This window comes from Lonchura striata, chromosome 10 (genome assembly GCF_046129695.1).
Source record: "Lonchura striata isolate bLonStr1 chromosome 10, bLonStr1.mat, whole genome shotgun sequence".
NCBI classification, from domain to species: domain Eukaryota; kingdom Metazoa; phylum Chordata; class Aves; order Passeriformes; family Estrildidae; genus Lonchura; species Lonchura striata.
Window position 1 is genome coordinate 18,789,291 of NC_134612.1, and position 21,196 is coordinate 18,810,486.

Sequence of the window (21,196 nt, forward strand, 5' to 3'; positions counted from 1 at the left end):
CCCTAAGATATTTTAAAGGTATACCACAAAGCCACGTTGCCAACTGCTCATCAGCCACCCGGGAAGTTTTCTGACTGTTCCTTCTGCCTCCCTTCCGAGCTCCTGATTTCAGTCCTGTGCTTTCTGGTGAAGGCTCCTCCAGAGGACTTTTACAATAAGGGTGATCTAGTAATTTTGAACTAAAAATGTCCAAGTTTAAGGAGCTTTCTACTTCCATCTGGCTAGAGCTGTCCTCATTCTGTGTCAGCTCCATGGATAAAGGTCCATTTGCAAAATTGTCACTGACATCAGAATCCTGCAAGGAGGATTGCAACAGAGTCATTCCATCTACACCCACAACCTCCTTAGATTCTGCACCATCTTGATCTGAAACAGCAACTTCTTTTCCTGTCACAGAGACAACGATGTCAGAGCAATAATCCTCTGCAAGAGCCCCGTTGGTCTCCACCTGGTGCAAGGTTTCTCCCTCTGGAGAAGCTCTAACATGCAGTTCTGGTGGGACAGCATCCACACTGCCACCCTGCCCTCCGGATTCTGGATCTTCAGAACACGGCGCAGCAGACACATCCTGTGTGTGGCAGATCTCAGGTGCACATATTTCATTCTCCGCTCCTAAAGATTTGGGTGTATTATTGTTCATATCTGATAAGCTGTATCGCTTCCAAAGACGCTTACTTTTAGATTTCCAGGAGGAAAACAAATTACACAATCCACCTTCGAAATCCCGCTGAAGCGATTCTTGATGGTCCCTTGTAACTTTCTGCACCCACCTTCGCTTGATTTTTCTTAATTTGCAAGTTTTGCCTCTTGCTCGAAGTTTCGGGAATTTTATAATTCTATACCGAAACCTAACCATAGAAAGTTTCTTATGCATCATAAATAAAAATCTCTTTTTTACAGTATGATGGTTAAATTTGGACCTCTTTAGAGCTGTCAAGGGGCCACAAGTTCCATTCCACTCCCTTTGCAACAGCATTTCCTTTTATAGTTGTTTAAAACTACCAGGACTGTGTTGCCCTCATCATTATTGCTCTCCTCCACACTATATACAAAACCACCTTTCTTTACAGGTAAGGCAGCACCTTCCAGCGAGCCACATGAGACATACTGGATATGGCCAGAGATGCTATTGAGAACAGCAACAGTTTCAAATTCTTCATTCAATGGATCTTCACTCTGAAAGGATTCATTGTTGAGTTTCTTTACTGCTTCTCCAGACGAGCTTTCAGCTTCGTGATAGGGACAGGATCTTTTTGCTCTAAGCAGTTTTGTAAGGAAAGCTGTATAATTCAACAGTAGGTTTTGGACAGGTTTCTGCATTTAGAAGCACAACAGGAGCCCACCTGCTTTGGAGATCAAGTGTCTTCCTTCTGCACCACAGTATTCTGTACAGTTTGTTGCGATTTAAATTCACAAATAGCTGGGCACTCTGTCTTTTCTTCTAAGTTAGGAAAACTTGCTTTTTGAAGCATTATTTCCCAAGCTTCCCAAAACCAGTGGTCCATCTTCCAGACTGGGCCAGCAGCTGACTTCTTTGCCAAAGCAAATGTCTTCTATGGTTTTTCATTTTTCTGCTGCATTATGATCTTCAAAAACAGCTGAAAGAGTAAGGGAAATTAATTTAGAGTTATCTGGACTGTAACATAATAGCAAAACAGTAAGGCACATCCCTCAGGCCACATGCCTATCTAAAATTCCATCCCTCCTCCAATCACAACCCCACCTTCCCTAAGATATTTTCACTTCCACCAAAAGGAAAAATAAGTAATGGCTGCAAGGGTTCGGTGTGTAAACAGGCTTTCCTCATTTACCTTCCCTAGAGGTAGAGCAATAAACAGGTAATTCCCACCCATCCCATGCTCCCCATATGTAATTCATGACTCTCTAGCCTTAAACCTCTCTCACTGCCTACACCTCGGGCAAGCACAGTTAACCAGCTTGCTGCACAAGGCTTTTGAAAAGCAAAACTCTGAAGTCCAAGTTATCAACAAGTATGTGCAGGTACCCCACACCATCAGCACTGTACAAAGGAGCCCTTACTCTTGTGCAATAAACGTGAGCAGCCTCTGAAAACATTTCACAGCCTCACACAGTTTTCCTTTAAAGGAACAGCAAAACACAAACACCCACAGAAATTTTGATTCTCTGACTAGATAAAGAATGACACAGTTTACTCCTGAAGCAATTGTTCTCTATTTACAGCAACACCTCACTCCGCATGACACCACCACTATCAACTTCTATAATCAGTGTTTATCTTTACATTAACAAAGCAGTACCAACCAGCACAGCAGCTAATCATCTTAAAAACTCCTTTCCCCACTAAAAAAACCTGCATCTCAAAACGTTCAATAAGAATATATCTGAGACTACACAAGTGTAACAAGTGTAACGCCTGCATAGTAAAATCTGTTCATCTTGTAATATCTGTTTATCTTCACTACCTAGCTAAAAATATTAGTTAGAAGTTAGACGAATCCAGAAACTCAAGGGGACGGCAAAAGCAGCACACACAACATGTGCACTTCATGCAAATTGTCCCAGCCTCACTAGGGTACATCCCATCCTGTATTTTACAAGTTTTTATTTTTCTCAAGTTCAGAAAAGGACTTTGTCCTGCCCCTCTATCAGAATTATTCTGACTTACTGACTGTTATAGTAAGTTTTGCCTTAGCTATGTCTGTCCTCATCATTACACATAGGCATGTATAGCTCAAAATAAAGGAGTCTATAAATAAACATAAAACATTAACAATTGGTCATTTAAGGAAAGTATGAATGACACCTGCAAAACCAGGTATTCAAAGTCTGCCTTAAGAAGTTCTTCTGCATTTTTCACTCTACTCATCTTAGACACAAACAGCAGTTGGGTTTTTTTTTTGTGTGTGTGTTTGTTTTTGTGGAGGAGTGAGAGTGGAGTGGAAATGCAGAGAGGACAAAGAATATAATTTATCACTTGGGTAAGATATTCCCATCACACAGAAAACTGTCCAGAATTCACTGGACTGACAAGGTAGAAAGAACTCTGGCTACCTCCACTGATAGAGAGCACAGCTTAATAGTATAAAAGCACTGCAGCAGGGCCTAGCTCTTTTGTAACGCTCTATTATTCACCACACAACTCAGTTATCAGAAAAATCAGGACATAACATCTCATGACACAAATTTTTTTGAACTTGCTTGTCTAGCACTTCCATATTTCCCTACCCTAGATACAATTTACGCCTGCTTTTCCACTACCAACTCTTATGTGTCTGTCTATTACAAAAACATTCCTATCTACAAAACATTCCTTGAGTGGCCTCAGTAAACAGCCAAACCACAGGCTTGCTAGGACAGTTTATTCCAGACACATTTCATCCAGGTAAAACAAACAAACCCAGGCAAATCCCAACATTCTCAACACAGCCCCATACACAAGGGGCTTCTGCAGTGTTGAGCACTCCAAGGAGAGCACAGCAGATGAAGGCAAGGGTTTAATCTTCTCAGGCTCTGCAATAGGTGCCACATGCCTGCCAGCTTTTAAGAACACTCCTGAACAATTTGGAGTCATCACCTTTCTCCTTGCTCTCTCACAGCCATGCCCAACAGCCTCCACAGACACTGTCTCAGACATAGCAAAAGGCTCTCTGAATGGCCATAGATTATGCAGGATCTGAAATTCCTACAGCTGCCACTGCCCTACCCAGAGGAGACTGAACTCAGGATCATAGCAGGGAAAAACACTGCATCAGATTCTAGCAAAGGTAAGTCCTGGTAACAAAAAAGACCCAAAGAAAACCTGAATGGAGATATTGATGCCAGTTTCAACATAATAGTAACACCAATGGAAATAGATAATTTGCTCATTAATGTCATAAAATCCAGCTTCTTAAAACTGCAACAAAGGAAGATGTTAGTAAAGCTAGTTTACCTACCTGTTCTTCTGTTTAATTTTTAACTTAGACCATAGAAAAAGCTTAAATTTTAGCTTACAGGATTAGAAAATATTTAATGTTTGTCTGTGATGCCCACACAAATTTTTCCACATTATACAATTATTCTGTACAAAAAAGTTTCTCCCCAAAGTGTAAATAAAGTTTGAGTAAACCATTTAATCCACACAAAGTTTTCTTGCCCTCCCCTCTCCCTTTTCAAATATAATCAGTTTTGAGTCTGGATCCCCTTAAAGTAAGGCCTCCAAAGAGCCCAGACCTAGGAGCTAAAATAGTTCACTTTTCTAATAGCAGTGTTACTTAGAGTGACAAAAGATGATCCATATGCAAATACTTAATTAAAGATGCTGCTTGAACTTACTTTCCACCAGTGCTACAGGAGTTTACTTGGCACCATAAACCAGCAAGACGAAAGGACAGCTTAGAAAAGAGCTGCTAGAAAAGGAACTAAAGTGAGCATTGTAAAACCAAACATAAAGCAAGCACTGCCCAAAGTTTAAAAACTTGAAGAGAAAGTGAAATATGTCCCCCATTCATTAACAGAGATGAAAAACCTCTGAACTGAGGAACTTGCACCCCTAACAGAGTTGTTTGGCCAGTCAGTGGAGGTAGCCAGGTTTCTGTGCTGTGTGACTGCACAAGGATGCAGTACTACACCAGAAACCTCAAACTCAAAAAGCCCAAGATGTACACGTCCCAAACACCAAAAGTGAAAGACATTTACTCTAACTCACCCCTTTAGCTGTGTTTGACATACTATCTGCAAATGGTTAAATATTAAAAGGCACAATCTCTTTTGCACTGGACAAAGACAACCCCAGACTGTTACACCTCTATATTAATGGCAGGTTCTAGATTATAGATTTGCTTTATACTTGAATTTTTAAAAAATACATTTGGGGACCACTCAGTTTTCAGAATGCTTATCCCAAGAGCTCTGGTAAGATACAAGCAAACATGACTCTAGCAACCTGACATCAAGCACTGCACACTTGCATGTGAATGGAGGAACATGAGGCCCTCAATCCTTTATGAGTAACAAATTCAGTGCACACACACACACTGTATTTTCCTTAGATCAATCAGCAGATCGCTCCACTTGCAACTTACATGGCTGAAACTTAGATCACCTTCAGTGGAGTACTGTAAAAGATACTTCACATTCATCTTTCACCCATTATAAGCCTCTTAGTTTAACCACTCATTAGTCCTTGGCAGTCCTATTTATTTTTGATAGTTTTACAGACCCCAGGTTTTAACTGAAAAGCACATGAATGGGGAAAGCAATCCTAGCAAATGCTGCTAACAATGCTACCAAAGGTTTCTAGCTGACACCTGAACTGTCAGGCCATACAAACCTTTCATCCACACAACTGCAGAACAAACCCACAGCACTGCAGAAGGGCTGCTCCTTCCTACTTAAATCACCACAAGCCATCTACGGCTGCATCAGGGTGCCCAGTGGGTCAAGAGATATGGAAATTTTTCTGTTAAATAAGCTTGTTTCTAAGAGCATCACTAATGTAAATAAAGTGAACAGCTGTAAGAGCATGGCGTTTTGCAGACAGGAGTAATTAATGCATCACCTGCTCCCGTGGGAGGCAGTTCTTACAACATCCAGAGTTCAGCCTTTCCCAGTGGAGGCCTGGGCAGCTCCCAAGGACAGGAGGTAAGGAGGAAAGAGAAAGCCAGCCTGAAACTATGGTGTGCAGCTGAGATATGCTGTGCAAGAAGATGCCCTCCCTCCCAAGCAGGATCCAAAATTGGAAGAGACAGAGGAAGCTGGAGAAGGGTGTCTCTCTTCAAACCACCACGTGGCCAGAGCTAAGCTGATAAGGTCAGGAAGTCTGAAATTACTCAATTAGCACATGCAAAAGCAGACTCACAGCACTGGCAACTATCCCCTCTTCTCTTCCTTTCCTAACCAGCACAGTTCTGTGAACTGTTAAGCAAACATTTTGTCCCAGAGGTGAAGCAAGCCCTAGGGAAAGGCACTTTGACACAACATAACTCATTAGCACAAGACCATACAGAAATAGCCAAAGTCCGAAGTTACTGACTCAGAGGAACACAGCAGTACATGCAGCTGGTGACCTCATGGTCACACTGCAAAGTTTCAACTCCTACAGTTACCACGGACTCTTCTCTCAACCAGCACTTCTGGGAACTCACAGTCTCACCTAGCTGGCTACATAACTATTACGTTTATTTTTGGCAAGGTGATAGAATTTACTTACAGAAACATCCTCTGTTAGGCTAATTTTGGATTAATGGAGATATATATATATATATTAGATAACAGAACTTTTAAGAGACATGCTGTCACAAATCAGAGATGGAAATTTTCTAGATTAAGACCCCAAAGATCCTTTTCTGTAAGCAAAGCATAAAGATGTAAATATTTTTTAATCTTCAGGCTTTAGACTGATTTTAATGAAATGTGACTCAAACTTTGTCCCTTCCTTCCTGACTACCTCTGCAAGGCAGAAGCACTGAAATAGCTGAAACAAAGTCCATCAAACTTTGCTGTCCAAGCTCTGTGAAGGGAACAGAAACTAGTATTTCATCTGAGGTCCTTGAATGTGTCTGAGGTCAAGGATCTTCCTGATGCTCTCTGTAGGCCTTTCTTAAGAGAGAGTGTATTTCTACAAGTATTAAACACATTTTCCTGCAGCTTTTGAGAATTACTTCTTTTCTTGTGTTAGCAACGTGAAAAGATATGATGAGGGTATTACCAAAGGCAATCCATCTCTTCCGAGCTGGAAGTCTGGTCTAGAACAAGTGGAGTCTGGAAATGAGCACGCTAGTTAGACGCAGCCTTTAACCGAGCAACACATCTCTGCTGTGCCTGTCCCGTGGCTCAGCACCCACAGCTGCTGCTGCTGAGCTCCCCATCCCTCCTGGCCAGCACAGCTTGGAAGGGCTGAGGGAAGGGAGAGCAAATAGTACAGGAGCAGATAAGCTCTATGCTTACACTGCAGAGACTGCGGGTCTCAGGAAGAAGACAACTTGGGGACAGAGTGGGGTCGAGAGCCCAATGATGAACAAACAAAGCTCTTGCAACACCTGAAAATTCCCTCATACACTTCCCAACCCATCAACGCCGCAGCTCTCACAGCACCCAGCCAGGGAGAGCCTCCCCGTGCTGCCCAGGGCACAGCGAGCCTGCATTCCCCCGGCTCCGCAGGCCCGCTCGCAGCCCGCGGCACCCCGGGGCGGGCAGGGCAGGAGGCCGGAGCGCCGGGAGCGCCGGGAGGCAGCGCAGCCGCACGCAGCGCCCCGCGGCCTCCGCCCGCCCGCCCGCGGCCCGCGCTGACAGCGCCCGGGCCCCGCCGCTCCGCGGGGCCGCGCTCCGGGCGGGCCGCGCCCGCCGCCCGCCGCCCCCCGCTCACCTCTGCCCGCGGCGCCGCCCGGCTCAGCCCGGCCGCCGCCTGGGCCGCGCTCCGCCCCCGCCGCTCCCGGGCCGGAGCTGCGCCGGCGCCGCCGCGTCAGCCGCTGCGACGGGCGGGAGCGGCCGGGCGGCACCGCGGGCAGGGCCCGCCCGGGCGGCCAGCGCGGCGCAGCGGGGCCGGGCCGGGCCGCGGGCAGCGCGGGGCAGGGCCGGGCCGCGGGGCAGGGCCGGCGCTCGCCCCGCCCCGGCGCGGCCGTTCCCCGGCGCGGCCGTTCCCCGGCGCGGCCGTTCCCCGGCGCGGCCGTTCCCCGGCGCGGCCGTTCCCCGGCGCGGCCGCGCTCTCTGGGCAGGGCTCGCGGGGCACGCGTGGGGCCGCTGAGCTGCGAAGCCGGCGGTGAGCCGAGCTCTCCCTGGTGCCCTGGTCCTACCGGGAACGGCCGCGGAAATGAGGCACTTAAAAATGCCAACCTGACTTTTAAAAATAAATCGTTAATTAATATCTCGCTCTGTGGAAGTGCTTCTCAAAAACCCAATTTTACAAAATAAGAAACTCAACAACCTGACCTTTTAAAATAAGCCATTAATTAGTATCTCGATATATGGAAGTGCTGCTAAAAATCCCCAAATTAAAAAGTTTTGCTGTTAACCAGAGCAGGTTCTGGCCCCAGCAGTCTGGCAAAGCTGCTTCTACAAGGCAGGGCGCATTTCTCCATGTGCTGGATGTGTGGGCATCCAGCAGCTCTGTAGCCCGGTTCCCCTGCCTGCAGCCGGGGAAGGAGGTACGGACCAGTTTAACTTCTGTGCTGCGCTGTACAGAGACATCATGGAAATGGGAAGTGCTCCAAAACCATTGCATTTTTGTTGCTGGGTGGAGAAAGGTTACACTTCCTCTCTCACTCAGTAGCCCCTTCGAGGAGAGGCTGAAAGAATTTCTCTAAATCAAAGAAATCAGTGAAGCAGGAACGATTGGGAAACAGCCATGTTGCATCGTTTTCAGCTATGGCTTTGCACGAGGTGAACTGTTTTGTGATCATGCAGTATTCATTATGCTGTGCATTCCTTCAGGACTTACAGTATCCAGGCTGTGGGTTGTGAAATGCTGTAACAAAGAAATTAAATAAAAGAAGGGATAGAGAAGACAATGGGGTGATGCAACAAACAAAACGGCAAAGTCCACGCCAAGCTCAGAGTTGCTGGCTTTTATCTGTTTGAAAAAAAATCCAGCCTGGCTCTCGTGTTCAATACAGCGCTTTCCTTAGCAACCGTTTGTTCTTCCTGAACAGTAAATCCAGCCAAAGATGGGCTAAACAGTTTCAGAGCAACAGGATGAGTCCTATGGCCTTTATGAAACACACAGTAAACAGGGTGCACAGGGCAAGGCTTAGGCCATGAAGTTAAAACAGGAATATAATAAATGGAAAGAGGATTCCTCCCCGAATCCATCTGAGTGCTGCAGAGCTCTCTGCATCTAACAGCACTTCTGCACTCACATCACGGTCTGACCCAGGCGATCATTAGTAGAGTCTATGCCAGGCACTTGAGACACATAAATGGGAGACCCAGTTCATGAGATCCTCTTAAAAAATCATATTTGACTTTTTTAATGTGGGGTTTTATGAGCCTTCTGGTTTTGCCTGTGAGGATCAGCCTCATCACACGTTCCTGCTTCCTCCCTGTCCGTGAGGGCTAATAGCAGATCTTTAAAAACTGGAAGCTGAGCTTCTCAGATGAGTAAGATGCCTGTAAACACCGAGGCTTTATAGAATGTCTGAAAAACATGAGACTTGTGAAAATGAATAAATAAATAAAAGCCAGACTTGGCAATGAGGACAGAAAGGACTGAATACCAACTGCATTACGGTAACATTTTTGTGGCCAAACTTGCAGCCTCAATGTTTTAATGATGGCAGCCTTTACTGCATTTAACAGAAGCCTGGATTTGATTCTTTTGGAATAAAAGGGCTTTTGAATGCTCTGTAAAGGCAGTTTCCTGACTTCATTGATCGCTGACACAAACACCAGAATTAAATCTCCTACATCTTGGGCTAAAGCAACAATCCCATTAATTTGGAGACCAGTGGGCTTGTACAGGAAGCAGTTGCTGGAAGAGGACATGTAGCATGAGCTGAAGCAGTTGGCTGCTCTCTGTGTCTCATGTCACCAAGCAAGAACAGGGCCAAGGTAAATCTCCATATAACCATGTTTTATTTGGAGGCTGCTAACAGCCAGTCCGAATTCATGAAGGAATGTGAACAGCCACATCAGGAAACTCAGCAAGAGATTATTCGAACTGGCAGGGTTTAAGAAGGAAAATTAAATTTGCTCTTTGTTGTCCCTGCCTGTTTTTCCACTTCTGAATTAGGATAAAATGAAGGACCACTCCAGAGAACTTGCACATTCCTTCACATAACGTCAAGTTGTGATGTAAAGACTATACTGGCAGAAATATCTGTAAGTCTCAGCACATACTTTCATTAAATACATGGAATGGATTGTTGTTAAATTACAACAAAGTAAAAAAGCCTGAAAAAAGGTACATTCACAGCAGGCAAACTCTAACCTGAACATAACTATGTACATAATGATGGAATGTAGCTACTCCTTAGCCCATGCTTTGGAAGTCTGAAGTTTTTTCAGGCCACATGAATTTTCATGAGGTTAATCCTTCGATGGCACAGGGGTACAAGAGGTGGGAAGGAAGCAATAATACAGCAGAGGTAGCCCAAGCTCTCCTGAGAGGAAACAGCCCCACTGCATAATCTTTCCTTGGTGCTTCTAGCCCTTGCTCAGATAATGAAGAAAATCTCAGTCAGCTGGAGAAGCTCTGGCCCTGCTGACCCTCCCCATGGCCACCCCATGTGCTCACACCCTGCCCAGGATTCTGCTGCTTCCACCCCTGCTGGTTCACTTATTCCTCCCAGGAAAAGTGCACAGCATCTTCTGAAAAAAAGATTACTTCAGCATATCCCAGAAGTGAATCTTCTAGTTTAAACATTGACTTCTATATCACAATAAAGTAAAAGTTGCATTTCTTCTTCCCCCAAATTCCATGGACTCAATAAAGACTAAGCCTTATATCACTACAGCTATGTGGATCCACACAAACCTAATTTAAGGGGTTGCAAATTTTCCAGCTGCACATCTTCGTACATGCAGTTTCCCCAAAGCAAGGGCTGTCCATATAATGTATGCAGCAAACTCCAAACTGGATTTGCAGTGTGACCTGGTTAAAAACCCCCGAACTGAATACATTTTAAAGGCAGATTTCTTTGTTTAGGGCTACTCCATGGTCTGCACAATTCACCCATAGCAGCTTCTGGCAGAGGTGGAGGTGAGGGCACCTCTGACATTTTTACTACTGCAGGGTGAGGCTTTCAGTTCCTCCTCTATGATTATAACCCAATTATATAAATACAAGGAGAGCTTTTAAAGCATAAAACCACCACGACTTGCACATTTACTGAACTGCATTTAAAATATCTGTACTTTCATAATTACAACATTGACAAGGATTTCAGAGTGAAATCTAATTTTCATGGGGGAGAAAGAATGCTTAGCGATTGAGAATAATGTCAATTGACATAAATCTTCTGCTCCACTACAAACTCCTAGAGTGAACCCCGATATATCTGGCATTTCAGGACAATGCTTCCCCCACAGTGGTCACCTCCTAGCCCAGGCTGCAGGGCACAAAATGCTCTTGCTCCTTGTCCACTTTGTGTGCAAGTCAGAATAGCTTGGGCCACCCTCAAGCAGTGAGGTGCAGATACCCAGCCTTGTGCTGCGGGGTGAGGAGCCACAGAGCCTGCCAGCTGTCCTGTGGCACTGATTGCTGCCCTCACACAGCTGGAGTAGTAAAGCCCCAAGTGATCCTTGCTGCTTTTGAATGTGTTCTTACATCTCACTGACAAGACACAGACAGGGCTGCTTGCCTGCCCTGCAGGTATGTTTTGAAAACAGATTGAAGTCAACAGGCCCAAGATTTAACTGCAGAAGGGACTGTGGTAGTGAAAGAAAGGCAACCCTAACATAATGCCTAGCTTTGGACTTGGAAAATCCATAATTATATCTTGCTGTATGTCTGCACAGAGCAAAGCTCACAGAGACCATGTGTAGGCTGTATTTAAACGAGCTATTCCAGGTACCACAGGCGGTGTCATCATGGTACCAACACAGGCTGCAGAGTACATTTCTGAAAATATGCAGGTAACCACTGCTGTGCTCTGCAGCTCACCAGCTGCTCAGCAGGTAATAGAAAGCTAGTTCTGGGTATAATTCCACATGTTTATTTAAGCAGTGAAGCCAGCAGAAGAATTTCATGCTCCCTGTCACTCTTCTTTGCTCCTGCATTCTGTTCCCTTCCACTGTCTCCTGTTACACCACTCCAACTATCCATGAGGTTCACTGGAAACTGAAGGATTGAAATTATCCACATGGAGAAAACAAAAACAAAACAAACAAAAATAAAACAAAACAACAACAACAACAACAAAAAAAAAAACAACAACAAAAAAACAAACCAAAGGAAAAAAAAAAAGATAAGAGAAAAGCAATACCCAACCATTTTTCTCTAGAGTTCCATAGGGACCACCAGAGGCAGGGGCTGAAATGGCCAAGGCTGGAAGCATAGGTGGGAATCTCCCCTGAACATGTATAAATGGCACTAGTCCAAATGGTGCTACAGAAAGAATAAACACATTTTTTTCTTTTCCAGTCAGCTGCCAGTATTCCTCATTAAAACATGTTGGTTGTGTTCTCTCTAGCAGTGACACACCAGGGACAAGTCTGGAAGAAGGCTGCCTCCTGGAAGTACTGCTGCTGCACAGCATCCTACTGGTACATTTTGTCTTTTGCTTGGCAGCCAGACGTGGGACTTGCTTTTGACACTGTGCTGGCTTTCACTGATATCAGATTGTGAGGGGTTGTTTCATCAGAAACAAAAGAGTGAAGTGGAATAAGGAATAAATTAGAAGAAGGACCAAGCTGTTGTTGCAACTCTTGCAACTTGAAAGAAGAAGAGGTAAAAACCAGCAAAGATTTGATTATCAGCTTCCCCAAATGATACTAATATTGTAATTACTGAACTCCTTTTAAAGCAGAATATAGCTACAGTTATTGCAGCATCACAACTGTACTTGGAGAAGGATACAGAGCATGCACTGTATGACAGAAATTAGGATGTTTCATTCGGTGAAAAACTTGGTTCTTTGAAGAGGCTGGAGAAGCTGAGACCATTCTCTGAGAAAAATGAGAGTGCTGGAGGGGCCTTCCTACATATTTTCACACCATTTAAAGGCAATTGTATTTATGGATTTTTTCTTAGCCTGGAAGAAAGTAAGGTCAAATGGGGCAAAGTGACGTGGGCAAGGATGTCAGCCTTTCCCAGTGTCCTATGAAGACATTTATGCAATATCATCTGTAGCTGGGCTGCCATACCTAAGGCTTTTGACACGGAATGAACTTTGCTTTTCAAATTAGGAATGACAAGTAAAATAAATTATTCATCTGTACTCAGAAAAAAAAAGGAAAAGAGAAGAAGAAAAGAAAAGAAAAGAAAAAAGAAAAGAAAAAAGGAAAGGAAAGGAAAGGAAAGGAAAGGAAAGGAAAGGAAAGGAAAGGAAAGGAAAGGAAAGGAAAGGAAAGGAAAGGAAAGGAAAGGAAAGGAAAGGAAAGGAAAGGAAAGGAAAGGAAAGGAAAGGAAAGGAAAGGAAAGGAAAGGAAAGGAAAGGAAAGGAAAGGAAAGGAAAGGAAAGGAAAATAGAAAGAAAAAGAAAAAGAAAAAGAAAAAGAAAAAGAAAAAGAAAAAGAAAAAGAAAAAGAAAAAGAAAAAGAAAAAGAAAAAGAAAAAGAAAAAGAAAAAGAAAAAGAAAAAGAAAAAGAAAAAGAAAAAAGAAAATCTAGGCAGTATATTTGGAGCCCTGGCACTTACAGGAAGTGTTTGTGCTGACAAGTTTGCTATTCAGACCTGTGCCCATTTTCTGAGTTGAAGTTAGGAGTAAAAGGAGAATGCCCCAACCCAAACTAGGGGCCACTCCAACACAGGGACTATCATCTTATAAACATAGGCATGGCCTGATTTAGGTATTTCAAGAGATGCAGCAGAAGATCAGCACTTACTTTCAGCCTCTGCCTCGGAGACATCAGTTCATCCTGTGTCCTTGGACTTTTTAAAAGCCAAGCAAATAATGCCCTGACCACACAGAAGGATCTGAAAGTGCTCAGACACATCTTCTGTTTCCATGCAGTCCCTGGAAGATCTGTAGAAAAAGCCATGGTGCCACTGCCAAAAGAGCTGAATCTCTTTTATCTCTTCTGTATGTGTCTTTAAAACTGATGTAAACTCTCATGTTAGAGTACATTGAAAGATTCCTGTGCTGTGCTGAGCCCCAGGTGAATGAGGAACCTTGGTAGTTTGAAGCATCAGTTCATTTGAAAGGTATCCAGTGTGGCTGGCCTGTATGGCTAGTGACTGTAAGCACTTGAACTTCATACTGATGAATGTTGATTGGTTTAAGATAATGGATTATTATTAGTGGCTGAATCTAAAAAGGGAAAAAAGCTTTTATTGAAGGATTCCTTGTGCTCTTCAAGTATATAAAAAACCCAAACAAACAAACAAAAAAAAAAACCAAAAAAACACACACACACAAAAAAAAACCCACCAACAACACATAAACAAACCCCTAGCAAAATCTGTACAGTGCTCTAGCACAAGAAATATCAGGGATCCTCCTGTGCTGAAATACAGTGGTATTAACCAAAACTGACTGTAAAAGGAGACATCCAGTCTGACCTTGCTGCCAGGATTTCTGAAATGAACACCCTCCTCCAGTTGCAAGTCTTCAAATCTAGATTAGATGATGAATCTTCAGGTGAAGAAACCATTCCTTCTCCATTCATTATGGACACACCCAGACAGCTCCTACAAATTAAAGGTGAGGTAGATGAATCTAACTTTAGTGAAAAACAGTTTATTCCTTTCTTCCCTAATTTATCATCAAAGACAATGGAGAGACATCCCAATCCAGACTCCAGAGCTCCCAGCACAGGGATGTGAAAGGACACTTCAGGTGGTAACCTCTGGACCCAGAAGATACCATCTAAGGCAGATGTTTACTCTCATGTATAGTGCAGTCACTGGCAAAGCCCAGCCAAACCCTGTAGCCAGATAATCCCCTTTTTAAAAACAGAAGTAATCTCTCCTGTACAATGAATATTTTCTCGAATTATGAAAGCATAATGCCTATTGTTTTGAACAAAATCCTGACTCATCCTTAGTTGACCTAGTTGACATTTTTAGTAGTTTCTCACATTTCTGCATTGCAGTGCTGTTAATATAGACCTGCAATAATGTTATAAAGATCAAGGGCTCAGCTTCTTTCAAGAAGGATACCTGTAAATATTCCTACAGGCTATTATGGATAATGATCCAAATTCTGCACTCACTATTCTCTAGGTAGGAGGGAAAGATGTTAATTTAAAGCCTGTTAGACAATTATTTTAACTTACATTTCTAGAACACTTATTTGTGGTCCAGAAGACAATGTGATTTAGAATCTTATAAAAGTGTTAAGTTGGCTTAAGAAGAACCACACAATGATCCCATTTAGCTAACATGTTAAATTGGAATAAAGTTGGATTAACTCACAAGAAGAAAAACCACAAAATACTCCAGATTCACCCCAGTGACCAGTGATTCACCCCAGGCTGAATTTCAGTTCAAGGAAAATTTTCAAAGTTACTGAAATTCTGGCTGTTGAGCAATTATTCATCTGCAGTTCTGAAGGACATTCTTCACATTCCCCACTTCTACTAAGAGCTATTAAGTATAAAAACATGAAAGAAATAAGCAAATGAAATATTTGAGCCTCTTACCAAAGCACACTAACAGCTAATCATAATGCAGTCCAGGAAGGTAGGCTGCCATAATATATTCAATAATGTGTTAAAGTTCCCATTTCAGTCAAACAAAATCTATGGTAAGAGATTTCTAGATAGACTCCAATTAATATCACTTACAGGAGGTCTTACTTGTCTCTGTGAAGCCAGACCAGCTGGGGCAGCCTGTTGACTGACTGCAGGGATTTTCATCTAGCTCACAGTCAATGAGCAGCTGCTGCTTTTGGTTACTCTCTAAGGCTCACCCGTGGAATTTCCCTTGGATGGAGGCCTTGACCACCCCAAAGTGGCAGGCAGGTTCTTGGGCTTCTCTGCTGCTTTCTTGGCCAGGTGATGGCAGTTGGATTTAGAAGAACAGGTCAAATGGTGCAGACAACAGAAGGAAATGGGACATGTTTTTCCACAGGAGAGTTGCAGAATAAAATAATATAACTGCTACAAATTCTAACTCCACTCTTTTCTAATTCAGATGGTCTTTAAGCATAGTTGAAATGCTTTGTAGCATTCATATTATGAGCAACCCACATTTGAATGCTTTTTTCACAATACAGTGTTTCCTCTTAGAAAGAGGAAGGAATCTCAGAGTTTAGGATTGGCATTTCCTCATGTGGTAATGTACTGTGATTTAGTTTCCAGTTAGTAACATAGGAATAGTAATTCCCTAGCCAATGGAGGATCCTGTGAAGATTAACATATTTTAGGCATTCAGCAGAGATTCCATGACTGAATGCACAGCTATCAGACATGCTGAGAGGATCTTGCAGTGTTATGTTGTCTGTCCCCTTGTCCCAATATAGTGTCAGGGTGTCACTTCTAACCCTCTCCTAGAATATATTTACACATGCCCTATTTACACAGCCTCATGTCATCTCTAGATTTAATGTTTGATACCCTTCTTTTGATACCCCTTCTTCAGGACTCACCTGCACAAACAAATCTGTTGTCACACCTTCCCTGTAGTTGCTCGAGTTTCTTAAAGAGCAGGCTCCCTTCCCTTCTATCATTACCCAGAAGTCCCCAAACAATTTGCTCTCATCGATCTGTGAAGGCAAGTATACTCAGATGAGATACTTCAAACAGTATCTTCTTCCTTTTCTCCTGCCTGTCCTCTGAGCAGTCTGTACATACAGACAAACTCTAACTAGCTGATGCCTTCCAAATGCATGTCCAAGTCTCTGTTAAAATCTGTCCCCCCTGCTCTTAAGCTGAATGAGATGCAGAGCTTCCGAAAGGATAAGGAGTTGACTGCTGGAGTTTTAAAAACTATGCATCCCTTTGATCCCTTTCCCAATATGCACAAAATACTAAAATTCTCTCCTGGATTTCATTACACATAAAAAGTCATGAAAGTGCAATTTGCTCCTTACTCAACAACAACTACCCATCAGCCTTAGCTCCAAGCTAGACCGTTCTGGCCACTTCAAGAAATGGTTTTGAAATTTCCATTTCCAGATTGCCCTGGCAGGTATAACTGTGACTTTGCAAACAGCTACAGCTGTGTGTGCTAATTGCTTTCCTTTAAATTATTTATGAGACGTTTTTGACTGATGGGATTTCTCACAACAGCATGTGCTAACCATTGTCAGTGGGCTCCTGATGTGGTGGGAACTCATCACCTGCCGAGCTGCAGGAAAGCCAGCTGTTAGCAGGCACTGCATCCCCACTTTGCACCGAGCTGGGAGGGCAAGCTCTACCTGCTTTCAGCTCCTTTTCCAACAACTGCTCAATAGAAATTTATGTGTAAGCATTATATCTGCACATAACACACACCCGCCACTTTTGGGATTAGATCAGAGAATACTGGAGACTGCCTGATTTAGATAAGGCAGAATATAGGGTGTCAATGACCTGTGGAAGACAATCCATTTCACTAAACAGGACTTTTCAAGCTCTGGTCCCAGAGGCAGCAAGGGTTCTGTAAAATGCAATTAGGACAGCTACAAATCAATAGGCTTATATTCACCACATAGAAGGTAGCAGATTTACTGGAAATTTTTTACAAGATACATAAACTGAAAAAGAATGGAAAACACGACTACAGAGAGAACAAAATATTTATAATGACCTACCACTTTACCACTGCTTTTTCCTGGAGGGCTTATCTCTGTCATCCAGCTAAAAACTACTTTAAAAGCTATGTCTGGAGGTAACCATAAGCCCTGTCAGTTAAATAAAAAAAAACATTTTATTCCAGGGTCCAGCAATTTATGTTAGTATTTTTCTTTTCCCTTTCAGATATGAATAACTGATATGGAGAAGCAGTTGAAACCACATTGGGTAGAAGAAAAACTTAATGTCTGAAGTTGCAGGAGCTCAACAAGGAGTAGCCAGAGGAATGAAGCAAAGCAACCTGTTATAATTACTTCTCACTATTGTTGCTGTGATTACCTTCCCAGGCGGCTTTCAAGGTTGTTGGGTGAGCTACTGATGTGACATCTTCACAAGTTTCACAGCTGTGTTTAAGAACTAAGTTTAAACAGGATTCTCAGCCAAACTCTAGATGAAATCGTGCACTGGGTATTTTCCTAAGCAGCAGTTTTATCTTGCCCATTCTGTAAGTTTTAAACAATTTGAATTTACTGTGTGCTCATTTATTTGATATATGAAAGAAGATTCAATGTTTTTTGTACAAAAGTGTACTGACCCCAGATACAGGAGTTCAGACAAGAAAGAGGCAGTCACAAAGGGGGCTCTGTTGTTTCTCAGAGGTGAGCTGGTATTTCAGAGCCAGGTCAGATATTCCTTAGCTACTCTGCCCAGTGCAGCAAAGGTATAAACAGAATTGTTGTGAAAGGTGTGCAGAGGACAGCACACCATAATCCAGCTGTGCATAAGGTCAGGAGGAGGAAGGCAGGGCAGAATGTGCCATTGCTCTAAGAGCACCCAGAAGTTTCATTTCCTTACTCCTTTCTCCGACACAGTGGAGTTGGCTCTCTGGCTGTGACCTGTTCAGTAGGTGGAATTTGGGAGTTGAAGCAGAGGTCCCAGCTTCCAGGGCTGCTCCCTCAGAGAGGTGAGCCATGTGGACTCCTTGCACTTCCATGAAACAGCAGCCTGGAGAAAAGGAGTTGGGCTCCCTACAGAAGAAGAAGCAGAGAGGGGGAAAAACTGATGTTCCCAGCCACCCATCACAGATGCAAAAGGAGACAGGACAGAAGGTATCTGTCTGGATCTGACACAGACTAACAGCATGGCACAGGAAAGGCTAGGAAGTCATTCATGCCTCATTTCTCCCACCTGTAAATTATTCCTCCCCCTTCATCCCCATTGGCACATCATTATGACTGCTCAATTAATTAACAGTTTAAAAGAGCTTTGAAACATTCAGATGAAATAAATGGATTTTTTTTATTATTTCTGCATCTCAGACACTTAACTTTTAAAGTCCTTCACTGATGATGATTTACTTCCCGTTTATGGATGGGAAAGTTAAACCATGGAAATGTTAAAGCACACATTTTGAGAAACAGCCTCAAGTTCCAAGATCCTACTTTCTGCATGTTCAGCTACATACAAACACAGCTTGCCTTTCACTCCCAGTCCTACCTGTGAGCAGCCACACGTGAAGACATTCACTCACTGGAGATCTTGTGTACTTGATCCCAAATCAAGTATCTCAAAACTCAACCCTCTCTAGGAAACCTAAAAGAAAATCCAAGAAAACCTGTCTGGGAGCAGCACACTCCAGTGCTCTGCCCACCACATCACGCAGCAGCCTTGTGTTTGGCCAGAGCTCTGCAACAGCTTTGTTGCTGCTGGGGAGTCAGAACCTGGGGTCAGACTTTGGGAAGAGTCTGTCACATGGCTCCCCAGCACAGTGAGTGTAAATCAATGTACTACAGGAGTGAGAGTTTCCCTGACCCAAACAATTAAAACTCTCACATAAAAATAGAACTCTGGAAGGAAAATCTGTCCATTCTGCACTATTATTGTGTTTAACAGAAAACCCACGTTCCTGTCAAAAACAAGAGAATAGAGAATCTCCAGCCAGCTTTAATAGCAAGATCTTTTGAAATGCTCAGCCATCTGTCACAGCAGGAGTGCTTGTTGTTCAGTCCTTCTGAAAAATTTGGCCTTTCTTTGGGAACATGATGCTTTTGAAACTTGGCTCTCAGGCACCTCCTAGGAATCACTTCTTCCATGGAAGGTCCTGCTCTTTTTGTATCTACCACACAGAGCTGGACAGAGCTGTCCTCAGTGCAGTGCATTGTGCCAGTAAAGCAGGTAGAGATGAGCTTGAAGTGCAAAACTGGAAGATTGCCCTGACGTAGCCCTAAATCCAAGGAAAAATGGGTAGGTTAAGTCCAGGACTAACTGTTTCATTTAATGTTTCTTATGAAAAACATTAGAAACATATTTTAGCAAATTTCCAAATGCAATTTCCCAATGTATCTCCTGAAAAGTGACCACAGAGTTCTGCTTTCCCCCTCCTCTGATTCTTCCAGTCCTTTCTCTTGCTTTTCTCACTATTGTTGACACTTTGACACACGTGAAGAAGAGGTAACAAAGGACTCAGCCTTGGAATGAACTGTTCCATGCTCGTAAAATATTGTCAATGGTAAGACCTCAGTTTGGGGTGGAAAACCAGCTTCCAGACAAAGCTTTCTGGGGGTTAATAAAATCTGCTATACAGAAAGGAAAATCCAGGAGCAGGTGAATCATCTCATGCACTGGGAGCAGGCAAACAGAGACAGAATCATGCACAGCACTGCACTGAAACAGAATCACCCTGTAAACACCTACATCTGGAACCTGCAGTGATTCTCCTCCACAGGACAAACATTTTAAAGCAATGATGTGAAAACAGCCCAGCAAAGCAGAAGAACATGTTGCTGGTCTCCATTTTAACAAATATAGATTAAGTTCCTTGTGATTCTCTGGAACAGAGACAAAAAATTGTGTTGCCTTCAATGAAGCAAGACCTCCCAACAAGTTGATGGGTTATATAAGAATATTTTTTATTTCTGAAGTGGGCCAAGAAGCTTTGAAGTTACATTAATACCTCCAGATAGAGAGTCACACAATCCCTCCTGCTGCAAAGGAAACCTCAGTAAAATGGCTACATGAAAGTCAACAGCAAAATTCCCACCAGTTTCACTGTGAACAAGACTTCAGGCCATAAATCTGTTCTGTAAGGGGTTTCCTACCAAATGTTTGAAAATTATTTTTTCCAAAGGAAAAAAAAAGTTAATTGTTTCATTGTATTTTCTATAAAAAGCTGTAACCAAGCATTTTATTTTAGACTGGGGTCAATCTCAGTTAAAAAATTTTCAGTTCACACACACATTTTCATGAAGCAGTGGAAGTCTGTTGGCTGGCGTGTTCTGTTGCTAAACTGAACTGATACACAAGAGTTTGATAATGCCAGGCAAAACATTTTGAATTTTCAGCCCCACAAAAGAAAAAAAATCAGCACATCAAGGTTCTTCTCCAGACCTCACTCCCAAGTTTTCACAGTACAAATATATATGGTAATACTGCAATTTTTGAAAGACATGTTGAAACTACAATTCACATCACAAATGGCTACCACCTGGTACAACCCTACCAAAGTTACTCTGGAAAACAGAGCATAATATGGAACAGAATTCAGCCTGAAGAGCTATATTTCCCAAAGAGCCCAACAAACCTTTCCCTTGGCTCTGCCCATTCCTTTTCAGGAAGAGCCCAGCGGAAGGGAGGCAGTCAGTGTGACTGCCAGTTTTGCAGAGTCCGTGAAACTCTTCAGAGACATGACCCTTGTTCTGGCTCTTGGATTTCCAACAGAGGACTCTATTAAAAATTATCCTCTCCAGGGCCCCCACATCTTCACCCTTAACCTTTCTGAGTCATTAAAGAATATTCAGCCCATAATACAACAAATACAAACTTCCATTTGCTACTTACAAAGCAAACTTCCATTCGTTACAGCAACCTCAGAAGCTGCTGAAACATAAAGTAACGACCCAGACTTTGTTCTGCAAGGCTGAAG

General features: G+C 43.1%; 1 protein-coding gene across 1 annotated transcript; it reads right to left on the minus strand.

Moving 5' to 3' along the window:
- Positions 1-7: 7 nt before the first annotated feature.
- Positions 8-7,402, minus strand: LOC110477757 (SUMO specific peptidase 5; the record flags this gene model as incomplete). The annotated part of the gene is given in 3 exon segments (XM_077785790.1): positions 8-957; positions 960-1,598; positions 7,328-7,402. Coding segments are annotated over 2 exon segments (1,311 nt in total), but the record flags the coding sequence as incomplete, so codon positions are not given.
- Positions 7,403-21,196: the final 13,794 nt, after the last annotated feature.